The sequence below is a fragment of the Rhinopithecus roxellana genome, chromosome 16 (assembly GCF_007565055.1).
Source record: "Rhinopithecus roxellana isolate Shanxi Qingling chromosome 16, ASM756505v1, whole genome shotgun sequence".
In the NCBI taxonomy this organism is placed as follows: Eukaryota; Metazoa; Chordata; class Mammalia; order Primates; family Cercopithecidae; genus Rhinopithecus; species Rhinopithecus roxellana.
The window spans coordinates 57,019,375-57,042,969 of NC_044564.1; the positions used below are offsets into that span (position 1 = coordinate 57,019,375).

Here is a 23,595-nt window from a genome sequence, read left to right on the forward strand (position 1 = left end):
AGTCTGGTGAAAGGGTACTACCTCTTTCAAAACTCTTCTGAAAATTATTTTCATCCATGTGTCTATCCATTTAAAAAGTAATGAATTTTGTCCGGCTCTACACATTATTGTAGATACTAGAGATCTAACAGTGGAAAAAAACAACAAAACAAAAAACCCTGCTGATAGAACTTGTTATTCTTCTAGTAGAGGGTGATAAGTGAAATACATTATGAGTTAGGTGATCCACTCTATGGAGAAAAATAAAGCAGGGTAAGGGAATAGAGAGTGGGACATGACTTAAAATAGCAGTCGGTGTCTTCACTGAGAAGGTAACATATAAAAGGATCTCAAAGATGATGAGGTAACAAAATATACATCTAGAGGAAGACCATTCTGGATTGGTGAGATTTAGCAGGTACGAAAATTCGTAAGAAGATACCGTGAATACATTTTAGGTCCTATAATAATTTATAGTTAGTAAGAAATGATGAATTTTTTATTAGCTGTAAAAATGAAAATGCAGTCTGATTTTTAGGTAACTGAATCCTGGGAAAGTCAAGAGCCTTTTTTTTTTCTTCCAGTAAATGGCACCACCATGTATTTGAGTTTATTCACTCTTCCTGCCCACTAACATCAATAGCCAGTCTCTATCTAGTCCAGTATATTCTACCTTGTGTGTCATTTCTTTTCCCTCCTCGTAATTCCCAATGACAGTAGTTTGGTTTAGGTCTTGTCACTTTTCTCCTGGATTACTATTATATCATTTTTTTTGAGACAGAATCTCACTCTGTCGCATGGGCTGGAGTGCAGTAGTGTGATCTTGGCTCCCTGCAACCTCCACCTTCTGGATTCAAGCCATTCTCACATCTCAATCCTGAATAGCTGGGACTACAGGCATGCGCTATCGTGCCTAGCTAATTTTTGTATTTTTACTAGAGAGGGGGTTTCATCATGTTGGCCAGGATGGTCTTGAACTCCTGACCTCAAGTGATCTGCCTGCCTCGGCCTCCCAAAGTGCTGGGATTACAGGCGTGAGCCGCTGCACCGGGCCTATTATGTCTTCTTAATCTCAAATTCATGTCTAAACCTCACTCACCCCCTACCAAGCCAAACATGCTATTGCTTTGCTACACTTCATTACAATTACCATCATCTTTTGTACAGTTGTATGAGGTAGAAAACCTTGAATTCTTTATTTCTTCCTCTGGATTGTTTCTTCATTTTCCGTATTTGTTCAATCATCAAATTTTATTGATTGATTATAGTTTTCCAGTGCCTCTGGAATTCATTTAACTCTACTTTACTCTCATTGGTCTTTTTAAGGGCCCTCATGTCCTCCTCCTTGTCTATTAAAAAAGCTTATTCCCTAACTCATTTCTCTTCCCCTAGTCTCTTTCGCCTGCATAATGAAGTTTATCATTTGCATTGATAACATTTTTTTTTTCCCCAAAACAAAGTCCAAGCTCTCTGGCCTGGCATTTAGAACCTACTTTCTCCTTATTGTGAACACATCGAACCCACAATTCCTATTTAATGCCTTGGTTCCTTTGTTATTTGCTGTATTCAGTGTGACTCCCCTGCTATCTTTTTTTATGTAAGAAATTTATCTGACTTGGTTTTCAAGCTCAGGTCAGACATCTGTTGTACTCTATAAACCTTCTGCCCTCAACTCTCCTATATCCTCCCCTGTACCCAATAAATAACTGATCTGGCATGTGCGTTCCCATAGTACGTTTTAAAATTTTACACTAATTCTTGAATACCTTCTTATTTAAAAAAAAAAAAATCCAACGAGAGATCTATAAAGATAAAAAGTAAAAAAAAATGAACTTTGCTTTTTTAGATTCTAATCTCATTTCACTCTCCAGTTGTCCTATATCTCTTGAGTAAATAAATACCTAGGAATAGAGTTGCTGGGCCATATCACGTGTCTAGTAATTTTAGATTGGATGTTAAATATTGTATTACATTATCCATTGTCTGATTTTTGTCCTTTTCCTTTAAAGAGTATTGAAGGTTGTTTTGGGTGGCAGTTAAGCTACTTGGAGATCTTAATGATCTTTTGAGGCTTTTTGTATGTTTTTTAGGATGGATTTAACTGTTAAGCTAGCTTAGCCCTTCTGAAATCGCCACTGAATGTCCTGGGTCTTTAACAAGGTCTCTCCATTCTGGCTAGTCAACTCTGAAATGTCTCCCAGTCCTATATGAACTGGGTAGCCAAAAACCCTAGCAGTCATTCTTTGCCTGTATTTATGGAGTGTCACTGTGTATTTGCGTAGTATTCAGTAAGACTCGGGAAACTCCTGCAGATTTCTAGAGCTTTTCTGTGTGTGTCTCCCACATCACTGGTGCTCTACTTCACACATAGCTGCTTCTGCTTCTCTGAACTTTAATCTTTTTCTCCTAAACTTAACAAAGCTGCCATACTATGCTTGGGTTCTCTCTCCCTACATGAAGGACAAAATCTTAAGAGGTTAGAAGGTGACATCTGCCAGAAAACCTGTTTTCCTTCCCTCATGATATCGGTCCTGTGCTGCCTGCTGTCTCATGTCTGAATATGGTTGGTTGATCTGTTTTGTTCAGTTCTCTTGTTTCTGGTCACTAGTTTGGTACCAGGTACTCTATTAGTAGAATAATAAAATGACCATCTATGTGTCCATCAGTCAGTTTGAACAATTTTCAGTCTTTTTCCACTGGAGTATATTTAAGCACATCCAAGATACCATTATTTCATTTCATCCAGAAATATTTTTTATTATTGTGAGCATTCCAGTACACAATGGTGAATGCAAATGATGAAATATGAGGCCTGGAGTTTTGGGAAAAGAAATCGTTCTGAGCCTTTCCAGAATTACGGTTGGAAAACTAAAGCCTCTTAGTCCCAGAATTTACATAGGACTGCCAGAACTTTCTAGATCAAGCCTTGCACATTTCAGAATCATCTCAAATGGGATTCATCCTCATTTATTGTATGCCTACTATCTGTAAAACACTTGCTATACACTGCTACTGAACATGCTAATGAATAATTGTTTAAAGTTAATGGCAATATAAAATAACAGTTTGCCAGGTGAATATCTTGAAAAGTCATAATAGTATTTCAGGGTAAAGTGATTAGTTGTCAAGGGAAGTTTTGTAAATAAGGGGACTTGAGTTCTATACTTGGGAGAAAAGTCAGGACTTAGGTAAGTTATATTGCAAGGAAAAACACTGTAATTAATTGCGTTCTTGAAGTTTCTGTTCCCCCACACCCCAAATCTGTTAGGTTATTTGCCACATTATTCTTTTCTTTAACTGGCACTTAAAGCATTTGTTATCTCCTGCACAAAAGAATCTGTTCAAAGAAATGGCTATTGAATTTAATTGTGAGTCAGTTTTCTGCATCACCTGATCTAGCCCTCCAAAGCATACTTGACATGCTTTAAAAGCAGTCTTCTTTTAAGACTTTTATGTAGTTTTTATGCTACACTTGTGGGTATTGTGGTTTGATTTTTGTTTTTTACCAATTTGATGAGAAATTACTCCCCCCTCAATGTCCTGGGAAGTTTGACTAGTGGTTGACCCATCCCATAGAAACATTTTATGTTTTTCATGGCCCTTTAAGGGCCACTCATTAACCTGAATGCCTTATCATTCATTGGAATAGAAAACTGGGAGGGTTTACTTTTAATTATAAAAGTCAGTGTGTGTCAAATACATTAATAAAAGAAAACTGGCTTAGCTTCATTTTTCCTACTTTCTTATTTTTCTTAGACTTGCTATTACTACCTCAAATAAATATCCAGTTTAGAGATATGGAAAAGAATATGGCAATTGGAATCAGGGAGGCCCAGGTTCTAGTTCAGATTCTACTTTTTCCCAAGACTTTGGAAAAGCCACTTTCTAAAGTTGCTTTCTGTGCTGTGTGTCTATAAAATGAGAAAAATGAGTTATTATTAGATTCTTAATAAGTTGCAACTGGTATTGTTGCCTAGGTTGCCTTTTGAATTATGTAAATATAATCTGCCTCCATTGCATGTTTAAGACAATTTATATGTGTTTAGAAAAGAAGGGAATTCTAGTTCGTTAACTGCGAGGTTTTAGAGTGAGCTAGAATTTGAAGAATGACAAAACTGTAAGAGGTTGCCAAAAAATACAGGTGTACTTGTTCAAAAGCAAGTCTCAGATTGAGTCATACATCAAATGTAAGCAATAACAGACTTGACTCCTCTGGGGAATTTCGGCAGAGTATTCATTTATACAATACTTGAAAATTCCAAGTATTTACAAAGGTAGCTTATTTAATATAGTGTGAAACTCATTACATCATATCCTTGAATAATGTCATAATATCGATGAGGGAAAAAAATTGATCCCTGGCCAGGGCCACTGTCAATCTGGAATTTTCATATTCTCCCTGTGTCTGTGTAGCACTGTGGTTTCCTCCCACATCCCAAAGATGTACACTGGTGAATCGGCGTCTGCATGGCCCCAGTCTGAGTGAGTGTGGGGTATGTGTGTGAGTGCGCCCTCCAGTGGAATGACATCTGTTTCAAGGTGGGCTTCAGTTTTGGCCCCGAGCTGCTGGAATGGGCCCTAGCCACCTGTAATTCTGAACTGGAATTAATGCGTAAATGTTTTTATTCATCTTTCTTAAATGTATGTATAGCTTACATTTATGTCAATGTCTTTTTTTTTCAAAAAACTGTTTGTATATTGCATATATAAATAAAATATAAAAGTAACATTTTATAAAACTTTCTAGAGAGACAAATTCCACACAAGTGGTAAGGGCAACCTCGTGTCTCTAGATTTGTTCTGTTTCATAAATTGGATTTTAATGAATCCTATGTAAATCAATTTTTGTAAATAAAGTGTAATTGTTGGATTTTTCACATCTTAGATTTTTGCAATTTTATCAGATTTACAACACTTTCTGATATCTGTTCACTCTGATTCTGAAACTAAATTATATTATTGGATTTCATATACAGTATTAAAATAGGTGGCGGTTTACCAAGATTAAACTTTAAAGCATATTTGAAAGTTGTCCATCTATAAATAAGACAAATTGTCTACAGAATTAGCTTTATATAGCCAGTAATGTGTAAACCTCTTGGCTCTAAGTACTACAACAACTTAGAATGCATTAAGAAAACTGTCACACGATCTGAAACTGCGTTAAAAAAAATTCCCTTTTTTTTTTTTCTTTTACTGGTTTCTTGTCTCTCAGGGTCACAGTTCTCATGGGCTTCCCCCACCCTACCCCACCAAGTTTCCTTCATTGACATTTCTGTTCTTTCCTTGACAAATTCTGCCATGGCTTGTGGGGAGACCACCTGATTAACCAGTACGGAACTGGGAATGACTGACAATTCTTAGCTAGTTCTATAAATTTTGTTAGTTTGTTTTTCTTAGCCCCAGTTAATCTCAAATAGATAGAAATTTAGAACATTATTGAGGGGATTATAATGGGATCAATCCCTTTTGCCTCTCCCGTAATGTATTCAGCTGTTTCATTTCTTTTTGTTCATATGCGATTTTGTGTTTTCAAAGTAAAAAATCAGAATATTTATTTAGCGTTTACTTTGGCTTAAAAATATTCAATTTATTAAAGCTTCAAAATAATAACTGTAGTTCAGACTTTTAAGTTCCATCTACAAATCTTAAAAATCTATTTGTAAATCTAGCAAATTTCAACACTTTTAGAGGGGAATCTTACAAATTAAATTCTCTTATGTGTATTAATGTATATTTATAAATATGCCTTATAAATATATAATAAACTATATATTTTGTTTCTTTTTAAAACACTTGAATTGTCTAGCAAGCTTTGTACCATTTTATGAGCAGGTATTTCTGCCAAAGCATGATATATGCATTGTGTAAACACCTTCATTCTACACAATTGCAAACTAAAAACAAAGCTTATGGAAAAATCGTTGGAACAGATCACTTAAGACTTCCTATAACTTTGAACTAGAGGAGTCACAAATAATAATCTTAATAAAAGTTAGAAGATACTAAGTTTTTTCTTTTCCATGTAGTTTCACAAAGGCAAGTTATAAATATATATATATTTTTTCAAATAAGTTTAATTTCCTACTGCTTCCCTACTCTTCACATTCTTTTCCCCAGTTACCCTACCTAACTTTTAGTTCAGATTCTTCTCAGAATCATATGGTCAAAGTCTGGTGTTTAATTTCCCTTCATGTTTCTTCTCAAAATTTATCAAAACTACCACTGTGACTTAAATTGGCTGTGTTCTATTTCATTAGTGCAACTAAACAATAACTTGTTATACTCCATCTGTGGTGTAACTGTGGTATAGTTGGCTCTTCTGTTTGAGACCTATAGAAAAGTTCTGAATGTTTTTATTCTTTTCATGAGTGGATGTGTACATAGCACTCCTGATGGAGATATTTATCCTGTTTATGGGCATCTGTATTTAATCCTTTGCAGTATATTGATTTAAATGAAAAGTGTTTGGGCGGGGTGAGGTGGCTCATGCCTGTAACCTTAGCACTTTGGGAGGCCCAAGGCAGGTGGATCACTTGAGGTCGGGAGTTCAAGACCAGCCTGGCCAACATGGCAGAACCCCGTCTCTACTAAAAATACAGAAATTAGCCAGTGTGGTAATCCCCACTCCTCAGGAGGCTGAAGCAAACTGCTTGAACCGGGAGGTGGACATTTCAGTGCGCCGAGATTGCGCCACTGCACTCCAGCCTGGGTTACAGAGCAAGACTCCATTTAAAAAAAAAAGTTCAGTTACATTTTCTCTTGAAAATTCAGGGGTTTTTTTGTATCCATCTTCCTTACCTTGTATACTTTAACTTAACTTTTGCTCTGTATAATTCGTACCATAACATTGGTGTGAATATGGTAGGTAATGTATATCAAATCTGTTATCTGTTTTTGCACACAATCTATGCTTTTCGTGAGAAAACCAAGGTAATTAAAATATTGAAGCTGGTTAGTTTCTTAAGCACATGACTGGAATCAAAAGTACACTGAGTAACTATTAACATTTAATGCACTCAAAATGTCAGAAAACACAGGCGCATACATCCCACTTATACAGGGATCCACGTATTAAGCATCATCAATTTCCTGGAATAGCTAAGATTCAGGAAATAAGGCCTCAAAGGGGACACTGAGTAGCCAAAATGGATGTATTCATCCCATTGATGAGGTGTTCCTCATCTTTTACTCATTCAAGACATTTGTTTGTTTGGGGCTATATACAAGGCAATAGTGTGAATTAGAGTTGATTTTTTCCCAGTCTGAAGCTCATAGTTTATTAAGGGGACAAAAGTTAAATTCAGATAATATCAAATACACTGTAAAAGTGACGTGTACTATAAAGGAGCTACAGATAAAGAGCTTTTGGGAGGCAGTTGAGAAGGGGAACATACTTTCAGTGTATTGTATTGTAAAGAGAGTAGCATCTGAACTGAGTCATGAGGTATATTAGTCTATTCTCAAACTGGTATAAATAAACGCCTAAGACTGGGTAATTTATAAAGAAAAGAGGTTTAATTGATTCACGATTCTGCAGACTGCACAGGAAGAATGGCTGGGGAGGCCTCAGGAAACTTATAGTCATGACAGGAGAAGGGGAAGCAGGCACCTCTTAAGTGGCCAGAGCAGGAAGCTGGGGAGAGGTGCTGCACACTTTTGTTTTTTTGTTTGTTTTTGTTTATTTGAGACAGAGTCTCGCTCTGTTGCCAGGTTGGAGTGCAGTGGCACCATCTCGGCTCACTGCAAGCTCCGCCTCCCAGGTTCAAGCAATTCTCCTGCCTCAGCCTCCCGAGTAGCTGGGACTACAGGCACACACCGCCTTGCCCAGCTAATTTTTTTTTTTTGTATTTTAGTGGAGACGGACTTTCACCATGTTGCCCAGGCTGGTCTCGACCTCCTGAGCTCAGGCAGTCCACCCACCTCGGCCTCGCAAAGTGCTAGGATTACAGGCGTGAGCCACTGCATGCAGCTGTGCTACACCCTTTTAAACAACTAGATCTCATGATAACTTACTATCACAAGAACAGCACCAAAGGGGAAATCACCCTCATGATCCAGTCACCTCCCACCAGGCCCCACCTCCAACATTGGGGATTACAATTTGACATAAGATTTGCACAGGGACACAGACCCAAATCATGTAATTCCACCCTTGTCCCGTCCCCAAATCTCATGTCTTTCTCACATTTAAAATACAATCATGCCTTCACAAGAGTCCCCCAAAGTCTGAACCCGTTCCAGCATTAATCAAAAGTCCGAAGTCTCATGTGAGACAAAACTAGTCCCTTCTGCCTATGAGCCTGTAAAATCAAAAAAACAAGTTAATAACTTCCAAGATACAATGGGAATGTAGACATTGGGTAACACTCCCGTTCCAAAAGGGAGAAATCAGCCAAAAGAAAGGGGCTGTAAGCCCCGTGTAGATCTGAAATGCAGCAGGGCAGTCATTAAATCTTAAAGCTCCAAAATAACCTCCTATGACTCCATGTCTTACGTAGCATTAAGTACATTTACAGTGTTTTGTACAACTATCACAATTATCTAGTTCCAGAACTTTTACATCACTCCGAGCAGAAACCATGGATTCATTAAGAAGTCATTCCCTGTTCTCTACTGCTCCCAACCCCTAGAACCATACATTTGTTTCCTGTCTCTCTCTGGATTTACCTATTCAGGATACACTGTATAAATAGAATAATACAGCATGTACCTTTTGTGTCTTATTTAATTTCTGAATACTTGTATACATGGAATCACACACTGTGTACTTTTTGTGTCTTAATGTAATGTTTTCAAGGTTAATTCATGTTGTAGCATGTATCAGTATGTCATTTCTTTTATGGCTGAATAATGTTTTGTTATGTGGATTTACCACAGGGTGTTTATCCATTAATCAGGTGATGGACATTGAGGTTTTTTTCACTTTTTGACTATTGTGAACAGTCCTGCTATGACTAGGAGTGTTCATAGCAATTGTTCATGTACAATTCGTATTTAAACATTGTTCATTTCAATTCTTTTGGGGTATATACTGGGAAGTAGAATTGCTAGGTTACATGGTAATTCTGTGTTAAACTTTTTGAAAAACTGCCAGACTATTTTCCCACAAGTCATTCATGATGGTTCTGGTTTCTCCACATCCTCATCAACACTTGTTATTTTCTGTTTTTTTTATCCCAGTGAATGTGAAATAGTATCTCATTATGGTTTTCATTTGTATTTTGCTAATGATTAATGACATTGAACATACTTTCATTTGCTCTTTGGCCATTTGTGTATCTTCTCTAGATAAATATCTATTCAAGTCTTCCTCCCACTTTTTTTTTTTCTTTTTTTTTTAGAGAAAGATTCTTGCTCTGTCATCCAGGCAGTGGCACAATCATAGCTCACTGCATCCTTGATTTCCTGGCCTCAAGCAATCCTCTCACCTGAGTCTCCAGAGTAGCTGGGACTACAGGCATGCACCACTACACCTGGCTAATTTTTAAATTTTTTGTAAAGATGAGATCTCACTATGTTGCTCAAGCTAGTCTTAAACTCCTGGGTTCAAGCAATTCTCCTGTCTTGGCCCCCCAAAGTGCTAGAATAACAAGTATGAGCCACCGTGCCCCTTCTTTTTAATTGGGTTGTTTATCTTTGTCTGAGTTGTAAGTCGTCTTTATATATTCTGGATACTAGATCCTTCTAAGATACATGATTTTCATATTTTTTTTCTCATTCTCCGGGCTTTTTACTTTCTTGGTAGTATATTTTGCACAAAAAAGTTTAATCTTGATGACATCCAATTTTTATATATATATGTGTGTGTGTGTGTATATATATATATATATATATATATATATATATAGTTCCTTATAGTTTTCTGATATCTAGAAAACAATTGCCAAATGAAAGGCCATGACAATTTACCCGTATATTTTCTTCTATTTTGTAAGAATAGTTTCAGCTCTTATATTTAGAATTTTGATTCATTTTGAATTTTTTTTACTTATGGTCTGAGATAAGGATCCAACTTAATTATTTCGTAAATGGCTATTCAGTTGTCTTAGTACCATTTGTTAGAGAGAATGTTGTTTCCCCTGTTGAGTGCACTTGGCACCCTTGCCAATAATCAGTTGACCGTAGGTGTATACGTTTTTTATTAGGCTCTTAATTCTATTCTGTTGATCTTTATGTCTGCCCTTGTATCATTACCAAACTGTGTTGGATATTGTAGCTTTGCAGTAAGTTTTGCGATCAGGAAATGTGAGTTCTCCAACTTTGTTCTTCTTTTCAAGATTATTTTGGCTCTTCAGGGTTCCTTGCCTTTCCATATGAATTTTAGGATCACCTTTCCCATTTCTTTTTTTTAAAAAAAAAAGAACATTGGGATTTTGGTAGAAATTGCATTTAATCTATGCCTATAACAATATTAAATATTCCATTCATGAACAAAATATACCTTTCCAATTTCTTAGTTCTCCCTTAATTTATTTATGCATACAACTCTTACTCATCCTTGGGTCAGTTTATTCCCAAGTATTTTATTCTTTTTGATGCTATTGTAAATGGAGTTGTTTTCTGAAATTTTTGTTGCTAGTGTAGAGAAACATATATGATTTCTGTGTTGATCATATACTGCAACTTTGATAAATTTATTAGCTCTAATAACTCTTCTGTGGATTCTTTAGAATTTTCTATATATACTGTACTATTATGACATCTTTGAATAAAGAGAGTCCCATTTTTTCCGTTTGTGTTGGATGACTTTTCTTTTTCTTACCTGATTGCTGTCTAGAATGCCCAGTATTATGTTGACTGGAAGTAGTGAGAGCAGCATTCTTGTCTCATGCCTGATCATAGAGGGAAAACTTTCAGTCAGTAAACAGTCATTTACTGTTGAGTAAGATGTTAGCTGTGCACTTTTTCATATATGTCCTTTATCATTTTGAAAAAGCTCCCTTCCTTTCCTAGTTTGTTGAGTGTTTTTATCTTAAAAGATTATTACTATTTTTTCAGATGTTTTTTCTGCATGAGTTGAAATCATTCTGGGATTTTTCCCCTTTATTCTATTAATGTGATTACATTGTATTACATGGATTTTCATGTGTTGAACTACCATTGTATTCTTGGGCTAAGCCCACTTGGTCATGGTGGATAATCCTTTTAATATGCTACTGGATCCAGTCTAGTAATATTTTGTTGAGGATTTTTTTTCCATCTATGTTCATAAGGTATATTGAGCCATGGTTTCCTTTTCTTGCAGTGTCTTTGTCTGACTTTGGTATCGGGGTAATGCTGGCCTCATAGAATGAATTAGAAGTCCAGGGATGGTGGCTCACGCCTATAATCCCAGCATTTTGGGAGGCCAAGGTGGGCAGATCACGAGGTCAGGAGATCTAGACCATCCTGACCACCATGGCGAAACTCCATCTAAAAATTAAAAAATTAACTGGTCGTGGTTGGCACGTGCCTGTAATCCCAGGTACTCGGGAGGCTGAGGCAGGACAATTGCTTCAACCAGGGAGTCAGAGGTTGCAGTGAACTGAGATTGCGCCACTGCACTCTAGCCTGGTGACAAAGCAAGACTCTGTCTAAAAAGAAAAAAAAAAAAAAGAAGAAGGAATGAATTAGAAAGTGTTCCCTCTTCTTACCTGTTTTTTTTTTTTTTTTTCAATAACATCTTGAGAAGGATGAATGTTCATTCTTATTTAAATATTGTATAAGTCACTAAGCCACCTGGTTTTGGGCTCTTCTTTATTGGGAGGTTTTTGATTACTGACTCAATTTTGTTACTTGTTACAGGTCTATTCATATGTTTTATTTCCTTTTGAGTCAGTTGGGAAATTTGTGTGTTTCTAGGAATTTGTCCATTTAACATAGGTTATCTAACTTGTTAGCATTCAGTTGTTTACAGTATTCTCTTATAAGCCATACTGTTTTTTTGTATGGTCAGTAATAATATTCTCACTTTCATTTCAGACTTTTAGAGTCTTCTCTCTTTTTTCTTAGGTTTTTCAAGTGTATTGTTTTCAAACAACCAACTCTTTATTTAATTGATTTTTCTCTATTATTTTTCTATTCTCAATTTCATGTACAGCCACTCTAATTTTTATCACATCCATCCTTCTGCCAGCTCTTTTACTAGTTCCATAAGGTATAAAGTTAGGTTATTGATTTGAAATCTTTTTTTTAATGTAGGCATTTTAGCTATAAATTTCCCTCGGAGGACTTCATTCACTGTATCCCATAATGTTGCATTTGTATTTTCATTAGTTTCAGAGTATTTCCTAATTTCCCTTTTGGTTCTTCTTCGAGTCATTGATTGTTTTAGAGTGTATTTTGGATTTCCACATATTTGTGATTTTTCTAGTTTTACTGATTTTTAGTTATATTCCATTTGGTTAGAGAAGATACTTTATATGCTTTCAGTCTTTTAAAATTTATTAAGACTTTTGTGTGGTTTAATACCCATTCTGTCTTGGAGAATGTTCCATGTGCATTTGAGAATAATATGTATTCTGCTGTTGGGTGGCATATTCAGTATGTGTCTTAGGTCTAAGTGGTTTATATAGTGTTACTTAAATTCTCTATTTCCTTATTTTCTGCCCAGTTCTATCCATTATTGAAAGTGGGGTATTGAAGTCTCTAACATTATTACAGATCTATTTCCCCCTTCAGTTTTGTGTTCTTTCTTCATGTATTAATATTTTGTGGCTCTGATGTTATATTTGTATCTATTTATAGGTGTGGTATCTTCTTGCTAGATTGACTGTTTTATCATTATAAAAATCCTTTGTCTCTTGTGATAGTTCTTAAAGTCTTTTGGGTTTTTTGTTTGTTTGTGTATTCGTTTGTTTCTGATTTTACCATAGCCACCCTGTCTTGGTTACTATTTGCATGGAATATATTTTTCCTTCCTTCTACTTTCAGCTTGTTTCCTTGAATCTAAAGTAATTCTCTTGTAGACAACTTATAAATGGACTCATTTGGTTTCTCTGAATCCATTCTGAGAATGCTTGCCTTTTAATGAATGCATTTAATCCATTTACATTTAAAGTACTTACTGATAAAGAAGGATTTCTGCCATTTTGCTATTTGTTTTCTATTATGTCTGTATCTTTTTTGTTCCTGGGTTCCTCCACTACTGCCTTTTTGTTGTTGTTGTTGTTGGTTTGATTTTTTTGCATTGTACCATTTTGACTCCTTTCTTATTTCCTTTTTTGTACATGTTTTCGTTATTAATGGTTACTTTGGGGATTAAATTAACATCTTGCATGTACGACAGCCTAGTTTGAAATAATACCAACTTAGCTTCAATAATATCTCAAAACTATGTTCCTGTACATCTCCCTCCCTCCCTTTTTATGTTGTTGTTATCACAAATTACATCTTTATACATTGTGTGACTGTTAACATAGATGTATAATTGCTCTTTTATGCACTTGTCTTTTGAGTCATATAGGGGGAAAAAGGCAGATTTCTGAAACAAAAATATAATACTGCTGGCTTTTATATTTACCTGTGTAATTACTTTTATCAGTGTTCTTTATTTTCTCACATGGCTTTGAGTTATTGCCTCTTGTCTTTTCAGGCTGAAGAACTTCCTTTAGCATTTCTTGTAGTTCAGGTCTACTTGTGACAAATTCCCTCAACGTTTTGTTTACCTGGAAATTCGGTAATTTCTTTTTTGTTTTTGAAGGATAATTTTTCTAGATATTTCAGCACTTGAAATATGTCATCCCACTGTTTTCTGGCCTCCATGGTTTCCTATGAAAAGTTGGCTGTCAGTCTTACTTGGGATCTCTTGTATGTGAAGAGTCACATACATCTCTTGCTGCTTTCAAGATTCTCTTTGTTTTTTGACGGTTTGGACATAATGTGTCTCTGTGTGCAACTTTTAAAATTTATCCTACTTGGAGTTTCTTGGATGAAAGACTTGTTTTTCTCAAATTTGTAAAGTTTGTAACCATTATTTCTTCATATATTCTCTTTTCTCTCTCCTTGCCTTTGGACTTCCATCATACAGACAGGCATTGTTATTTATGATGTTGTTCCCATAAGTCTTTAAACTGTGTCTATTTTTTTTCATTCTTTTTTCCTGTTTCGCAGATTGCATAGTTATTGAAATCACTCATGTAGAATAGTCACAAGCTGTTAATTTGCTGAGTTTTACAGGACAAAAATCTAACAATTGTCAGTTACTATATTAGTCAGTATAGGTTAAATCTCCGCAGTAGAGGATTAAAAACAGAACATGTACCAAGTGTTGGCTCTTAAATTTTCTGTTCAGAAGTGACACAAATCACTTCCCCTCATATTTTATAGGCCAAAGTAAATCATGTGGCCACACCTAATTTTAAGAAGGCAAGAAACTGCAGTTCTGCTGTCTGTCCAGATATGAAAAACATTAACATTTACAGTGTGTGTTCCCTACCCCATCCCCAATCCATTCTTTAGCATTTGTTCCATTATTTCTATGTGCAGACAGAGGTTATTTTGTTAGTCTCTTTAACTCTATAATTTTCAGTTGCTTAGAGCCTTAAATATTAGAGCTTGATTATCAGCTCCCTTACTTTCTTAGCTTTGTGACCAAGAGCACAGTTCTCAATATTTGTTAAGTTTCAGTTTTCTCTCTGGAAAAGTGGAGATAATTCCTGTCTCAAAAGATTACAAATGATCAGTTGAGATAATGTGTATAGAATGTTTTGTACAGTTTCATACATAGTAAATACTCTATTCCTGTTCTCCTGGCATTTGGTGCTCTCATAATCTGGCTTCATCTTCTTCTTCTAGCCTCATCTTCTGTGATTCTCTTCCAATCATCTGATGCTGTACCTTATCAAATTATAGTTGAACTCTAAAATATTTTTATCAGAAAGTCAGAATTTTTTTGTTACTATAATTTTTAAAAGTTTGCTCTATTTTAGTATGTTTGGAAGACAGGATGGAAACTTTCCTGCCAGATGTAGCTCTAATTTTATAATGGAAGTCATGAAGAAATTAGGATTTACTTAAATTTGCTTTAAAGTTCTTATAATACTTGTAATAAATGAGGTATTCATATAAAGAAAAACACGGTTTCCAGTTTTAAGACAGGTAATGTGGTTTCCATTCTTTCTCTTGATAATCACCAACAGAAAAAAAGTTGAAATAATATTTCCATCTTTAATCAAAACTAGAGGTGTCTCCAACCCTTGAGCTAAAAATCCAAAGGGAAGAAGTAAATAACTAAGGAAGACCATCAAACTTGAGTGCTTAAGAACCTACAGGATACTGATAAAAAGCACCTTGTTTTACCTGCAAACTCAGAAAGGCTCAGGGATTAGATGGACTAGTACTACAGAATATAGAAGTGAGGCAGGAGCTATCAACATAGAGATTGCTTGAAAACTCTGAATAAGGATTCCTGTGTTCCCACCTCACAGGAAATATACTGTCTGGTTTAACAATATGTATTTAACAGTAGGACAAGAGTGAGATGCTAAAGTTGTCATAGTGCCTCCTTACCCTGCTTGGCTCCAGACTTCTGTCTTTCGCACTTTGATATACCAGGCAGCTTTGAGGGATCCTTCCTGGAGAAATGGAACCACTGAAGAAAAACTGCTCAACGGGTACTAGTATTTGAAGACCCCAACAAAAAAGCTGGCTGGCTACTACCCTGCTGAAGTCCACGAATTGGCAGCCTGCGGACACGTAGTCACCTTTTTGTTGTTAACCTCTAAAATCAGAACAAAGGACTAAATGTTGTTAACCATCTTAGGAAAGTTTCCAATGTAACTTAGAAACACATACCAGAAAAAAGGAACTTAAAGTAAACAGATAATTGAGGGAATGAAAACACCTCGAGGAAATAATTAACAACCTTAGTCAAATTTTGGCTAATCATACAAAGCAGGATGGTTTAAGAAAACAAGGGGAGTGGATGAGAAAATTCTCAGAATGAAAAGTACAATAGTAGAAGTATATTCAGTAAAAGCATTGAAAGAAACAGTTGAGGAACTTTCCTGGGTATAGAATAAAAGACAAAAATAAGAGAGAAAAGAGAAAATTCGAGTTTAATATGAGGTTTAATATCTAACTGACCAGGAGTTGTAGAAAGAATAGGGAATGGCGAAGCTTATTATTATTATTATATTATGGAAACAAAACATGCAAATTTCCTAGAGTTTAAACTAAATATATCAGTAGATTGAAGAGGTCTAGCAAGTGCTCAATGCAGTGATAAATATTCACATACTTGTAGAAAAATTAATTGTTCTGAAATTTCAGAACCCACTGGATATAAAAAGAAGATGCTAGGTACTTCAGAGGAAAATGAGCTAGTCTGTGAATAGGAATGTCATCGAATTCCACAGTCACACTTGAGAATCTAAAAGGACACGTACCCAATGTACTTAACTCTCAGATTCAAAAGTTGTCAACATCCCCCTATCCCCATGCATGCATGCTTTTTAAATATTAAGGCAACTTCCTTGTACTATATCATTCAACTCTAAATGCTTCTGTTTTATCTGTAATAGGTAGACATTTTAAGGAAACCAAACCACAATATTATTACACCCAACAGTATTAACAATAGTTTATTAATGTCATCAAATAGCTAATCTGTGTTCAGTTTTCCTATTTTAACTCAGAGCTGTTATTTTAGGAGTTGGTCTGTTCAAATCAGGACACATGTCTTAAGTTTCCACTAAAAGGAGTCTACCTCTGTGTTGTTTTTTGTCTTAAGCTTTCTAGCCCTATTTGAATTTTAACGTCTGTGTATATATTACTTTGGAAAATAAAATTTAACTTTAAAACCAGATATATTAATACATGGAAGACATCTCAGTAAATCATCATAGGCTGTGTGTTCAGCAGTTTAAATGTGACTCCTAAAAACTTAATTACTTCCATGTCCTTTTTACAGGCTGTCACATCAGTCAGACATGTTAGTTGAACATGAACCTGTATGGTTAAACATTAGCTAGTTTAGTCGTTTAGACTTAGAAGGAATTAAGTACTCCAGATCATAGCAGTAGCAGGATGGAATGGTAATAAATCACAAAACTTTTATAATAAAAATAGTCTGTAACTAAAAAATAAGCAAGAAGGAAAACTAAAAAATGAGCATCAAAATATATTTCACAAAGCCGGGATTTGAAAGCTATTGGATTTGTTTGCCTCTTTGTGCATATTTTAATAGTATTGACAAATTAATTTACAGGACTGTACTTGACTGGAAAGGGAGAAATGATATCAGCAGGCTAATTGTTGCCACAAGTGATAGCTGATGGTGAGAGACAGATAACTGTTAAATTCCAACACAGGCACTGAAGAAGATACTGGTCTACTATGCCATGTGAAGATAAAGAATACAAAACAGCCTGTAGTCCTTTGAAGGGTAGTGTGTGACAGTTCAGTTAAGTTGGCATTGACCCAGCACTCTGCTGCAGCTGTTTAATGCCAGGGATTTAAAATTTTAGGTATTTTGTTATTTATTACTAAGTAACTTGCGAAACATCTCCTAATTGCACCCTTGAATTTCACCTTAATTCTGATACATACCCAAAGAATAGGAATCAAGGATAAGGTGTGGAGTAAGTAAAGATGAAGCTACACGATTTGGACCACTGGGACAGGTACTATATAGAATGATACATTTTTTTTTCCCATAGTTGCCCACCTTGGAAAGGGCCCTCAGTAATTTTAAACAAAATGCCTGTTGGTTCTCTTTAGAGTTAGTTCACTTTTATTTCAAATGTGTTTTTTTTCTCAGATTCTCTGCTCTTCTCCTTCCCACCTTCCTAACACAAATTACATTGGTCAAACATTTATTTCCAATTGATAAGTAGATATGTCTGCTATAATAGAATTTAAGTCTGTTTTTCATTTGAGAATCTGAAGGATGAATACCTGATTTGTAAGTTTGATTTCATTTACTTTATTTGATTGGATGTATATTAGCCACAGAGTGGAGGCAAATTCAATATCTTTCTTTAACTCTATGATGTTTCTTTTAGAGGAAGTCCACAAATGAAGGGGACACCCCATTTTAAGGAAGAACAGTGTGCTCCAGCATTAAATTTAGAGATGAGGAAAATACTGGATTTACAAGCACCCATCATGAGGTACAGTACTTTGGTTAAATTTGACATTGTGTGATGACAGTAAACAATGTAGTTGGTAAATCCCTTGACCAACAGGAAAGTTAGTTTAATTTCTTTTAATTCAAGATAACTTTTTAGTTCTGGAAATGCTTGATTAACCTTTATAAGACATTGGAAGTTTTGCAGATGGCACATTATACTTAAGTTATTATAATAACGCTCATAAATTGAATATACCAACTATAATCTTATTTTGAAATTTATATTTTATAAGGTCTAGAATTGTTTGAGTGATAACAGTCCATATTTCCCAAAACAATACTGATGAAGGCACACAAGTTGAGGAAAAGAGAAAGTGCCTTTGTTTCCAAAGTTGTCTTAAGCTTCTGGGAAGTTTATGTACACTTGGAAGAAAGTTACGCTTTTTCATCCAAGTATGAATAAAGGTTTTATGACAAAGTGGCCAGAAATACCAGAATACCAAAAATCTATTTTATACCCATTGGTAGAAAAAAATAAGGACTCTTACCTACAATTTGGCTTTATTTCTTTAATTGTTGTTCCACTATTGATGTTTTAGTTGTCACTTAGTTTAGCTGCATATCTTTTCCATTGTGTAGATGTAAGAAAATTTACTTAAATGACACTCAGCTGTAAAAACATTGAGGACATTCTTTATGGAAAAAAAGCTTTCTGAATATGTTGTTGGGTGAAAAAAATAAAATGCATATGTTGCTACTGTTTGTTTTTAAAAGGGAGATGAGGGATCTCCATCTTGTTTAAAAGAGAACATGTATTTTTCTGGAAGAATACATAAGAAACTGGGGATGAGAACTGAGTAGCTATGGGACAGGTTTAGGGGAAAAGCTATTGTGTACTCTTTTTTAATATTGAACTATGTAAATGTATTGAATTATATGAATGTAATGCTAATTTAAAAAAATCCCTCTGATTCACAATTCTAAGAAAAGGTTTATTTCACCATTTCTCTTGTTAGAGTACTGTACAGAATGATATTGGAACATATTAAATAAAACTATGCAAGTGGCTGGGTATTGTCCATCCCTTCATATCTTATTCTCATAGAAAAGAACACAATTATTATTTGCTTAAATGTAATCAGTGTTACAAAAGATTGAGTTCAAGTTACTCATCGCCTTGGTCAGAAGGTTATTCATCACTTCACATTTTATTTATTTCAGCATGGGAATCACTTTCAAGAAAGTAACTTGATACATAAGGAATTCTGAGTGTCTGTAGGTACCAAAAAGGGTGGAATGGTACAGGCTTGGTTTTCTACCTCCATCTGGTGGGAAACCTTGTATGGTGCATGGAACTAGAATAGAAAAAGAGCCAAAAAAAAAAAAAAAAAATTCTGCCATCTTGTCCAAGTTTAACCTGTCAGGTGCTAGGTTTTAATCTATGAATTTAGGTGGTTGGAAATCTGTAAGGTTTCTCTCAAAACTCCAGTGGAATAATTGCATTTCAGAACAAAGTTATCAGCACCTGAAACACATAACTGCTGGAAATTTGAAATTTCCTATAGAATTTGAATTGAGTGAGAAGACATGAAACTTAGATTTTTATAACCAATTGTTTTCCCTCCTATCACCACAAATGTAAGTCAGATAAGGCTAGGGATATTGGTTATGCTGTTGCTTATAGAAGTAAGAGTACTATCTCATCTTTTATTTTTGATTGAAGAAAAAATATGATTAATGTTAAGCATCTAACTTTTGTTATTGAGGATAGAGAATGTTTAGAAGGTAAAAACATAATTTTAGTAAGAGTTTTCCCTCCCCTCCCCTTCCCTCCCTCTCTCCCCACTCCTCCAACAGGGTCTCACCTTGTCACCCAGGCTGAAGTGCAGTGGCACGATCACAGCTCATTGCAGCGGCATGATCACAGCTCACTGCAGCCTCAGCCTCCTGGGCTCCAGTGATCTCACCTCAGCCTATCAACTAGCTGAGACTACAGGCACATACCACTACACCATGCTAATTTTTTGTACTTTATTGTAGAGATAAGGTTTCACCATGTTGTTGAGGCTGGTCTCAAACTCCTAAGCTCAAGCGATCTCCCCTCCTGGCCTCTCAAGAGTGCTGGGATTACAGGTGTTGAGCCACCACGCCCAGCCAAGATCCTAAATTTAAACATAAATTTAACACACACACACACCTGGGATACCACATAGCTCTCATAAAATTCATGAAGTCAGTGATTGAAGAGACTCTCTAAGGACATAACTTAGAGTAGATTTACATAAATTTTTAAATGTACTCATTAACAGTTGTGATATTAAAAATGTTTCAGAACCGGGCTGGGCACAGTGGCTCATGCCTGTAATCCCAGCACTTTGGAAGACCAAGCGGATCATGAGGTCAGATCATGAGGAAGGGCAGATCATGAGGTCAAGAGTTTGAGACTAGCCTGGCCAACACAGTGAAACTCTGTCTCTACCAAAAATATAAAAATTAGTCTGGCGTGGTGGCATGGGCATGTATTCCCAGCTCCTTGGGAGGCTGAGGCACAAGAATTGCTTGAACCCGGGAGGCAGAGGTTGCAGTGAGCTGAGACTGTGCCACTGCACTCCAACCTGGGCAACAGAGACTGTGTCTCAAAGAAACCAAAAATTTAAGAACCAATACAGCATGGAAAGACATGGGTTATATTAGTTATCGAACAGGGTTCTGACATCGCCCTACTATGCCAATAATGAATCCTTCAGTTGGCCAGATTTTTCTGAGGGAGGGGATTCAGTTGTAGCAAACACTTGGGTGCCTTGGGGCAGTCTATTTACCAGCCTTTATAGAAATACTAGTATTTTAACAACTGACACCAGCTTTTTTATTTCTAAATTTTTTTAGAGATGGTGGTCTCACTGTGCTGCTCAGTTGGTCTCAAGCTCCTGGGCTCAAGTGTTCCTCCTGCCTCAGCCTCCTAGTAGCTGGGATTACAGGCACAAGCCACCACGCCTGGCTCAGCCTTTGTTTTAACACGTTTGTCTACTTTCGATTAAATGAGAAGGATATATCTGTCTCTTCCTATGGATTATTTATTATGTTTATCACAGTTTTTAAAAAGTCATTATCTGCTATTTCCAATATCAAGATTATCTGTAAGTCTATTTATATTGATGGATTTTTCTCTTGATTCTAGGTTACATTTTCGTGTTTATTCACACATCTGGCCAGTCATTTGTTTGTTGCAGCATTGCTGATTATCATGTTGTAGAGATTATGAACTCTTTAATTTTGTCAGACGATTGTTGAGTTTTTGTCTATCAGGTAGTCAGATTACTGGAGTGTAACTTTTATTTCTGTCATATACAGTGATTTTCTAGGGAGATAGGGTTAGGGGAGAGAAAGAATGTAGTTTGGAAAAAACGAGGCTGACTCCTTCCAAGGAAAATCACTGGTAAACCAGTGAGTACTCTGCTATATTGCTTCTCTTGACATTGTCAACTTGAAGTAATTAGAAATCAGAATCTGGAATTAATGCAAGCAGAAAGCTGGCCAGTCAGGGAGAACAGACTTCAGAAAATGGGGTCAGTGTTCCAAAGTTAAAAGTTCAGTTCTTGCAGGCCAGGCACACTGACTCACGCCTAATCCCAGCACTTTGGGAGGCCGAGGCGGGTGGATCATCTGAGGTCAGGAGTTCAAAACCAGCCTGGCCAACATGGTGAAACCCCGTCTCTACCACAAAGAGAAAAATTAGCTGGGCATGGTGGCACATGCCTGTCATCCCAGCTACTCAGGAGGCTGAGGTAGGAGAATCCCAGGAGGCGGAGGTTTCAGTGAACTGAGATGGCGCCACTGCACTCCAGCCTGGGCAACAGAGTGAGACTCTGTCTCAAGAAAATGTTCAGCCAGGCACGGTGGCTCACGCCTGTAATCCCAGCATTTTGGGAGGCCAAGGTGGGTTGATCACCTGAGGTCAGGAGTTCAAGACCAGCCTGGCCAACATGGCGAAACCTCGTGTGTACTAAAAATACAAAAGTTAGCTGGGCATGGTGGCATACACCTGTAATCCCAGCTACTGGGGAGGCTGAGACAGGAGAATCGCTTGAACTCGGGAGGCAGAGGTTGCAGTGAACTGAGATTGTGCCACTGCACTCCAGCTTGGGCAACAGAGCAAGACTCCATCTCAAAAAAAGAAAAAAAAAGTTCAGTTATGGCTTATATAGGTTTAAAATAAAGTTTAGTAGGATTGTAATGTTTTGTATACCATGCTGGTTTATGAGTTACAATTTAGTTACAGTTTGTTTTCTTTATGGCTTTTCTTTACAGCTAGTTTTCATTCCTTTCCAATTTAAAAAGAATGTATTTAACATTTCCATTTTAAGACAATTTGATAGCCATGAAGTCTTTGTGTAAGAAAGATAAGAGGGAAATTAATCTACCATGAAGATCAACAGTGAAGAGGGAAGGGTCTTCCCTGGATCCCTTTAGTCATTTATAACATTTATAAAACAATACAGTAAGGAAGAAAGCTCATCTATAATCAGAGAAGGAAAGATTACAGCTGCCTGGGTTATAGCTGCCTATTATGTGACTCAGGCCCCATAATTACATTTCTTTAAGGCTCAAAAGTAATTCAGATTTCCAACAGCTTAGATTTTGAATTGCATATTTTCATAGCATATAGTAAGTAGTACATCTAAAACATAAACTTTTTATACTCCACCCACCAAATGATACACATAGATTTTATCACTGAAATATAAATTTGAAATTAATATATAATGCTTTAAAAAGTGAAATTTCTATAAACTGGGAATTTTAATTGATTACAAATGGCTGTGAAGTTCAAGAAATAGAGCTGGGTAAAGAAACATCTGTTTCTGATCTTTTTCAGTACTTTCATAGTTGGGGAAAAAACAGCAAATTCTTCATTAACTGAAATCTTTGGAGTATAAGTAGTTGAAGTCAACTTTCCAAAGAATTAAAGGTTTAGTTTAAGAATTAAAATACTAAAAGACATTTTTTTGTCATTATGGATTAAAATATTTCTGAAATATGCTCTTTCCTTAAGTATGAAAGGGAATTTAATAGTATTTAATAGGTTGTATATAATATACACATAACATTTTTTGTTTTTCCTTATATAGTATTTGATACTTTGAACACTCTTTCTTAAATTCATCTTACTTCTCGGCTTTCTTGGTATCAATTTCTACTGGTTTCCCTAGTTGTCTTTTTCTTTGTGCCAGTATCTTTGCAGACTCATTTATGGGTTCCTCTTTCTTCTAACCCTTTCCCTCTTCTTGCCTCCTTTGCACAAATATTTAGTGACAGATTTAACTAACAGTGCCCTTGGGACTGTGCATACAGAGGTGAGCAAAACAGGCTATTTCCCCCTTGAGTAAATGCTGAATATCTTCACAAATATTGATAAGTGTTGAGATCATGCTGTGTAACTATTTTTCACTTCTTGCCTGAGAAGTCCTCTGAAGACAGAGAATATTTCATTCACCCTCGAATATCCAACACAGAGTATAGCACCTGTCACTGAGGATAGGCTCAGTAAATGTTTGCAGAAG

General features: G+C 36.0%; 1 protein-coding gene across 4 annotated transcripts in view; it reads left to right on the forward strand.

Annotated features, from left to right (window-relative positions):
• The window catches only part of RIC1 (RIC1 homolog, RAB6A GEF complex partner 1), a 149,234-nt gene that overhangs the window by 67,333 nt on the left and 58,306 nt on the right, over positions 1–23,595 (forward strand). For all 4 annotated transcript variants that reach the window (XM_010365092.2, XM_010365093.2, XM_030919989.1 and 1 more), the window contains one exon: positions 17,967–18,074. In XM_010365092.2, the coding sequence (XP_010363394.1) occupies positions 17,967–18,074 (108 nt within the window). The remainder of the gene's footprint in view (positions 1–17,966; positions 18,075–23,595) is intronic.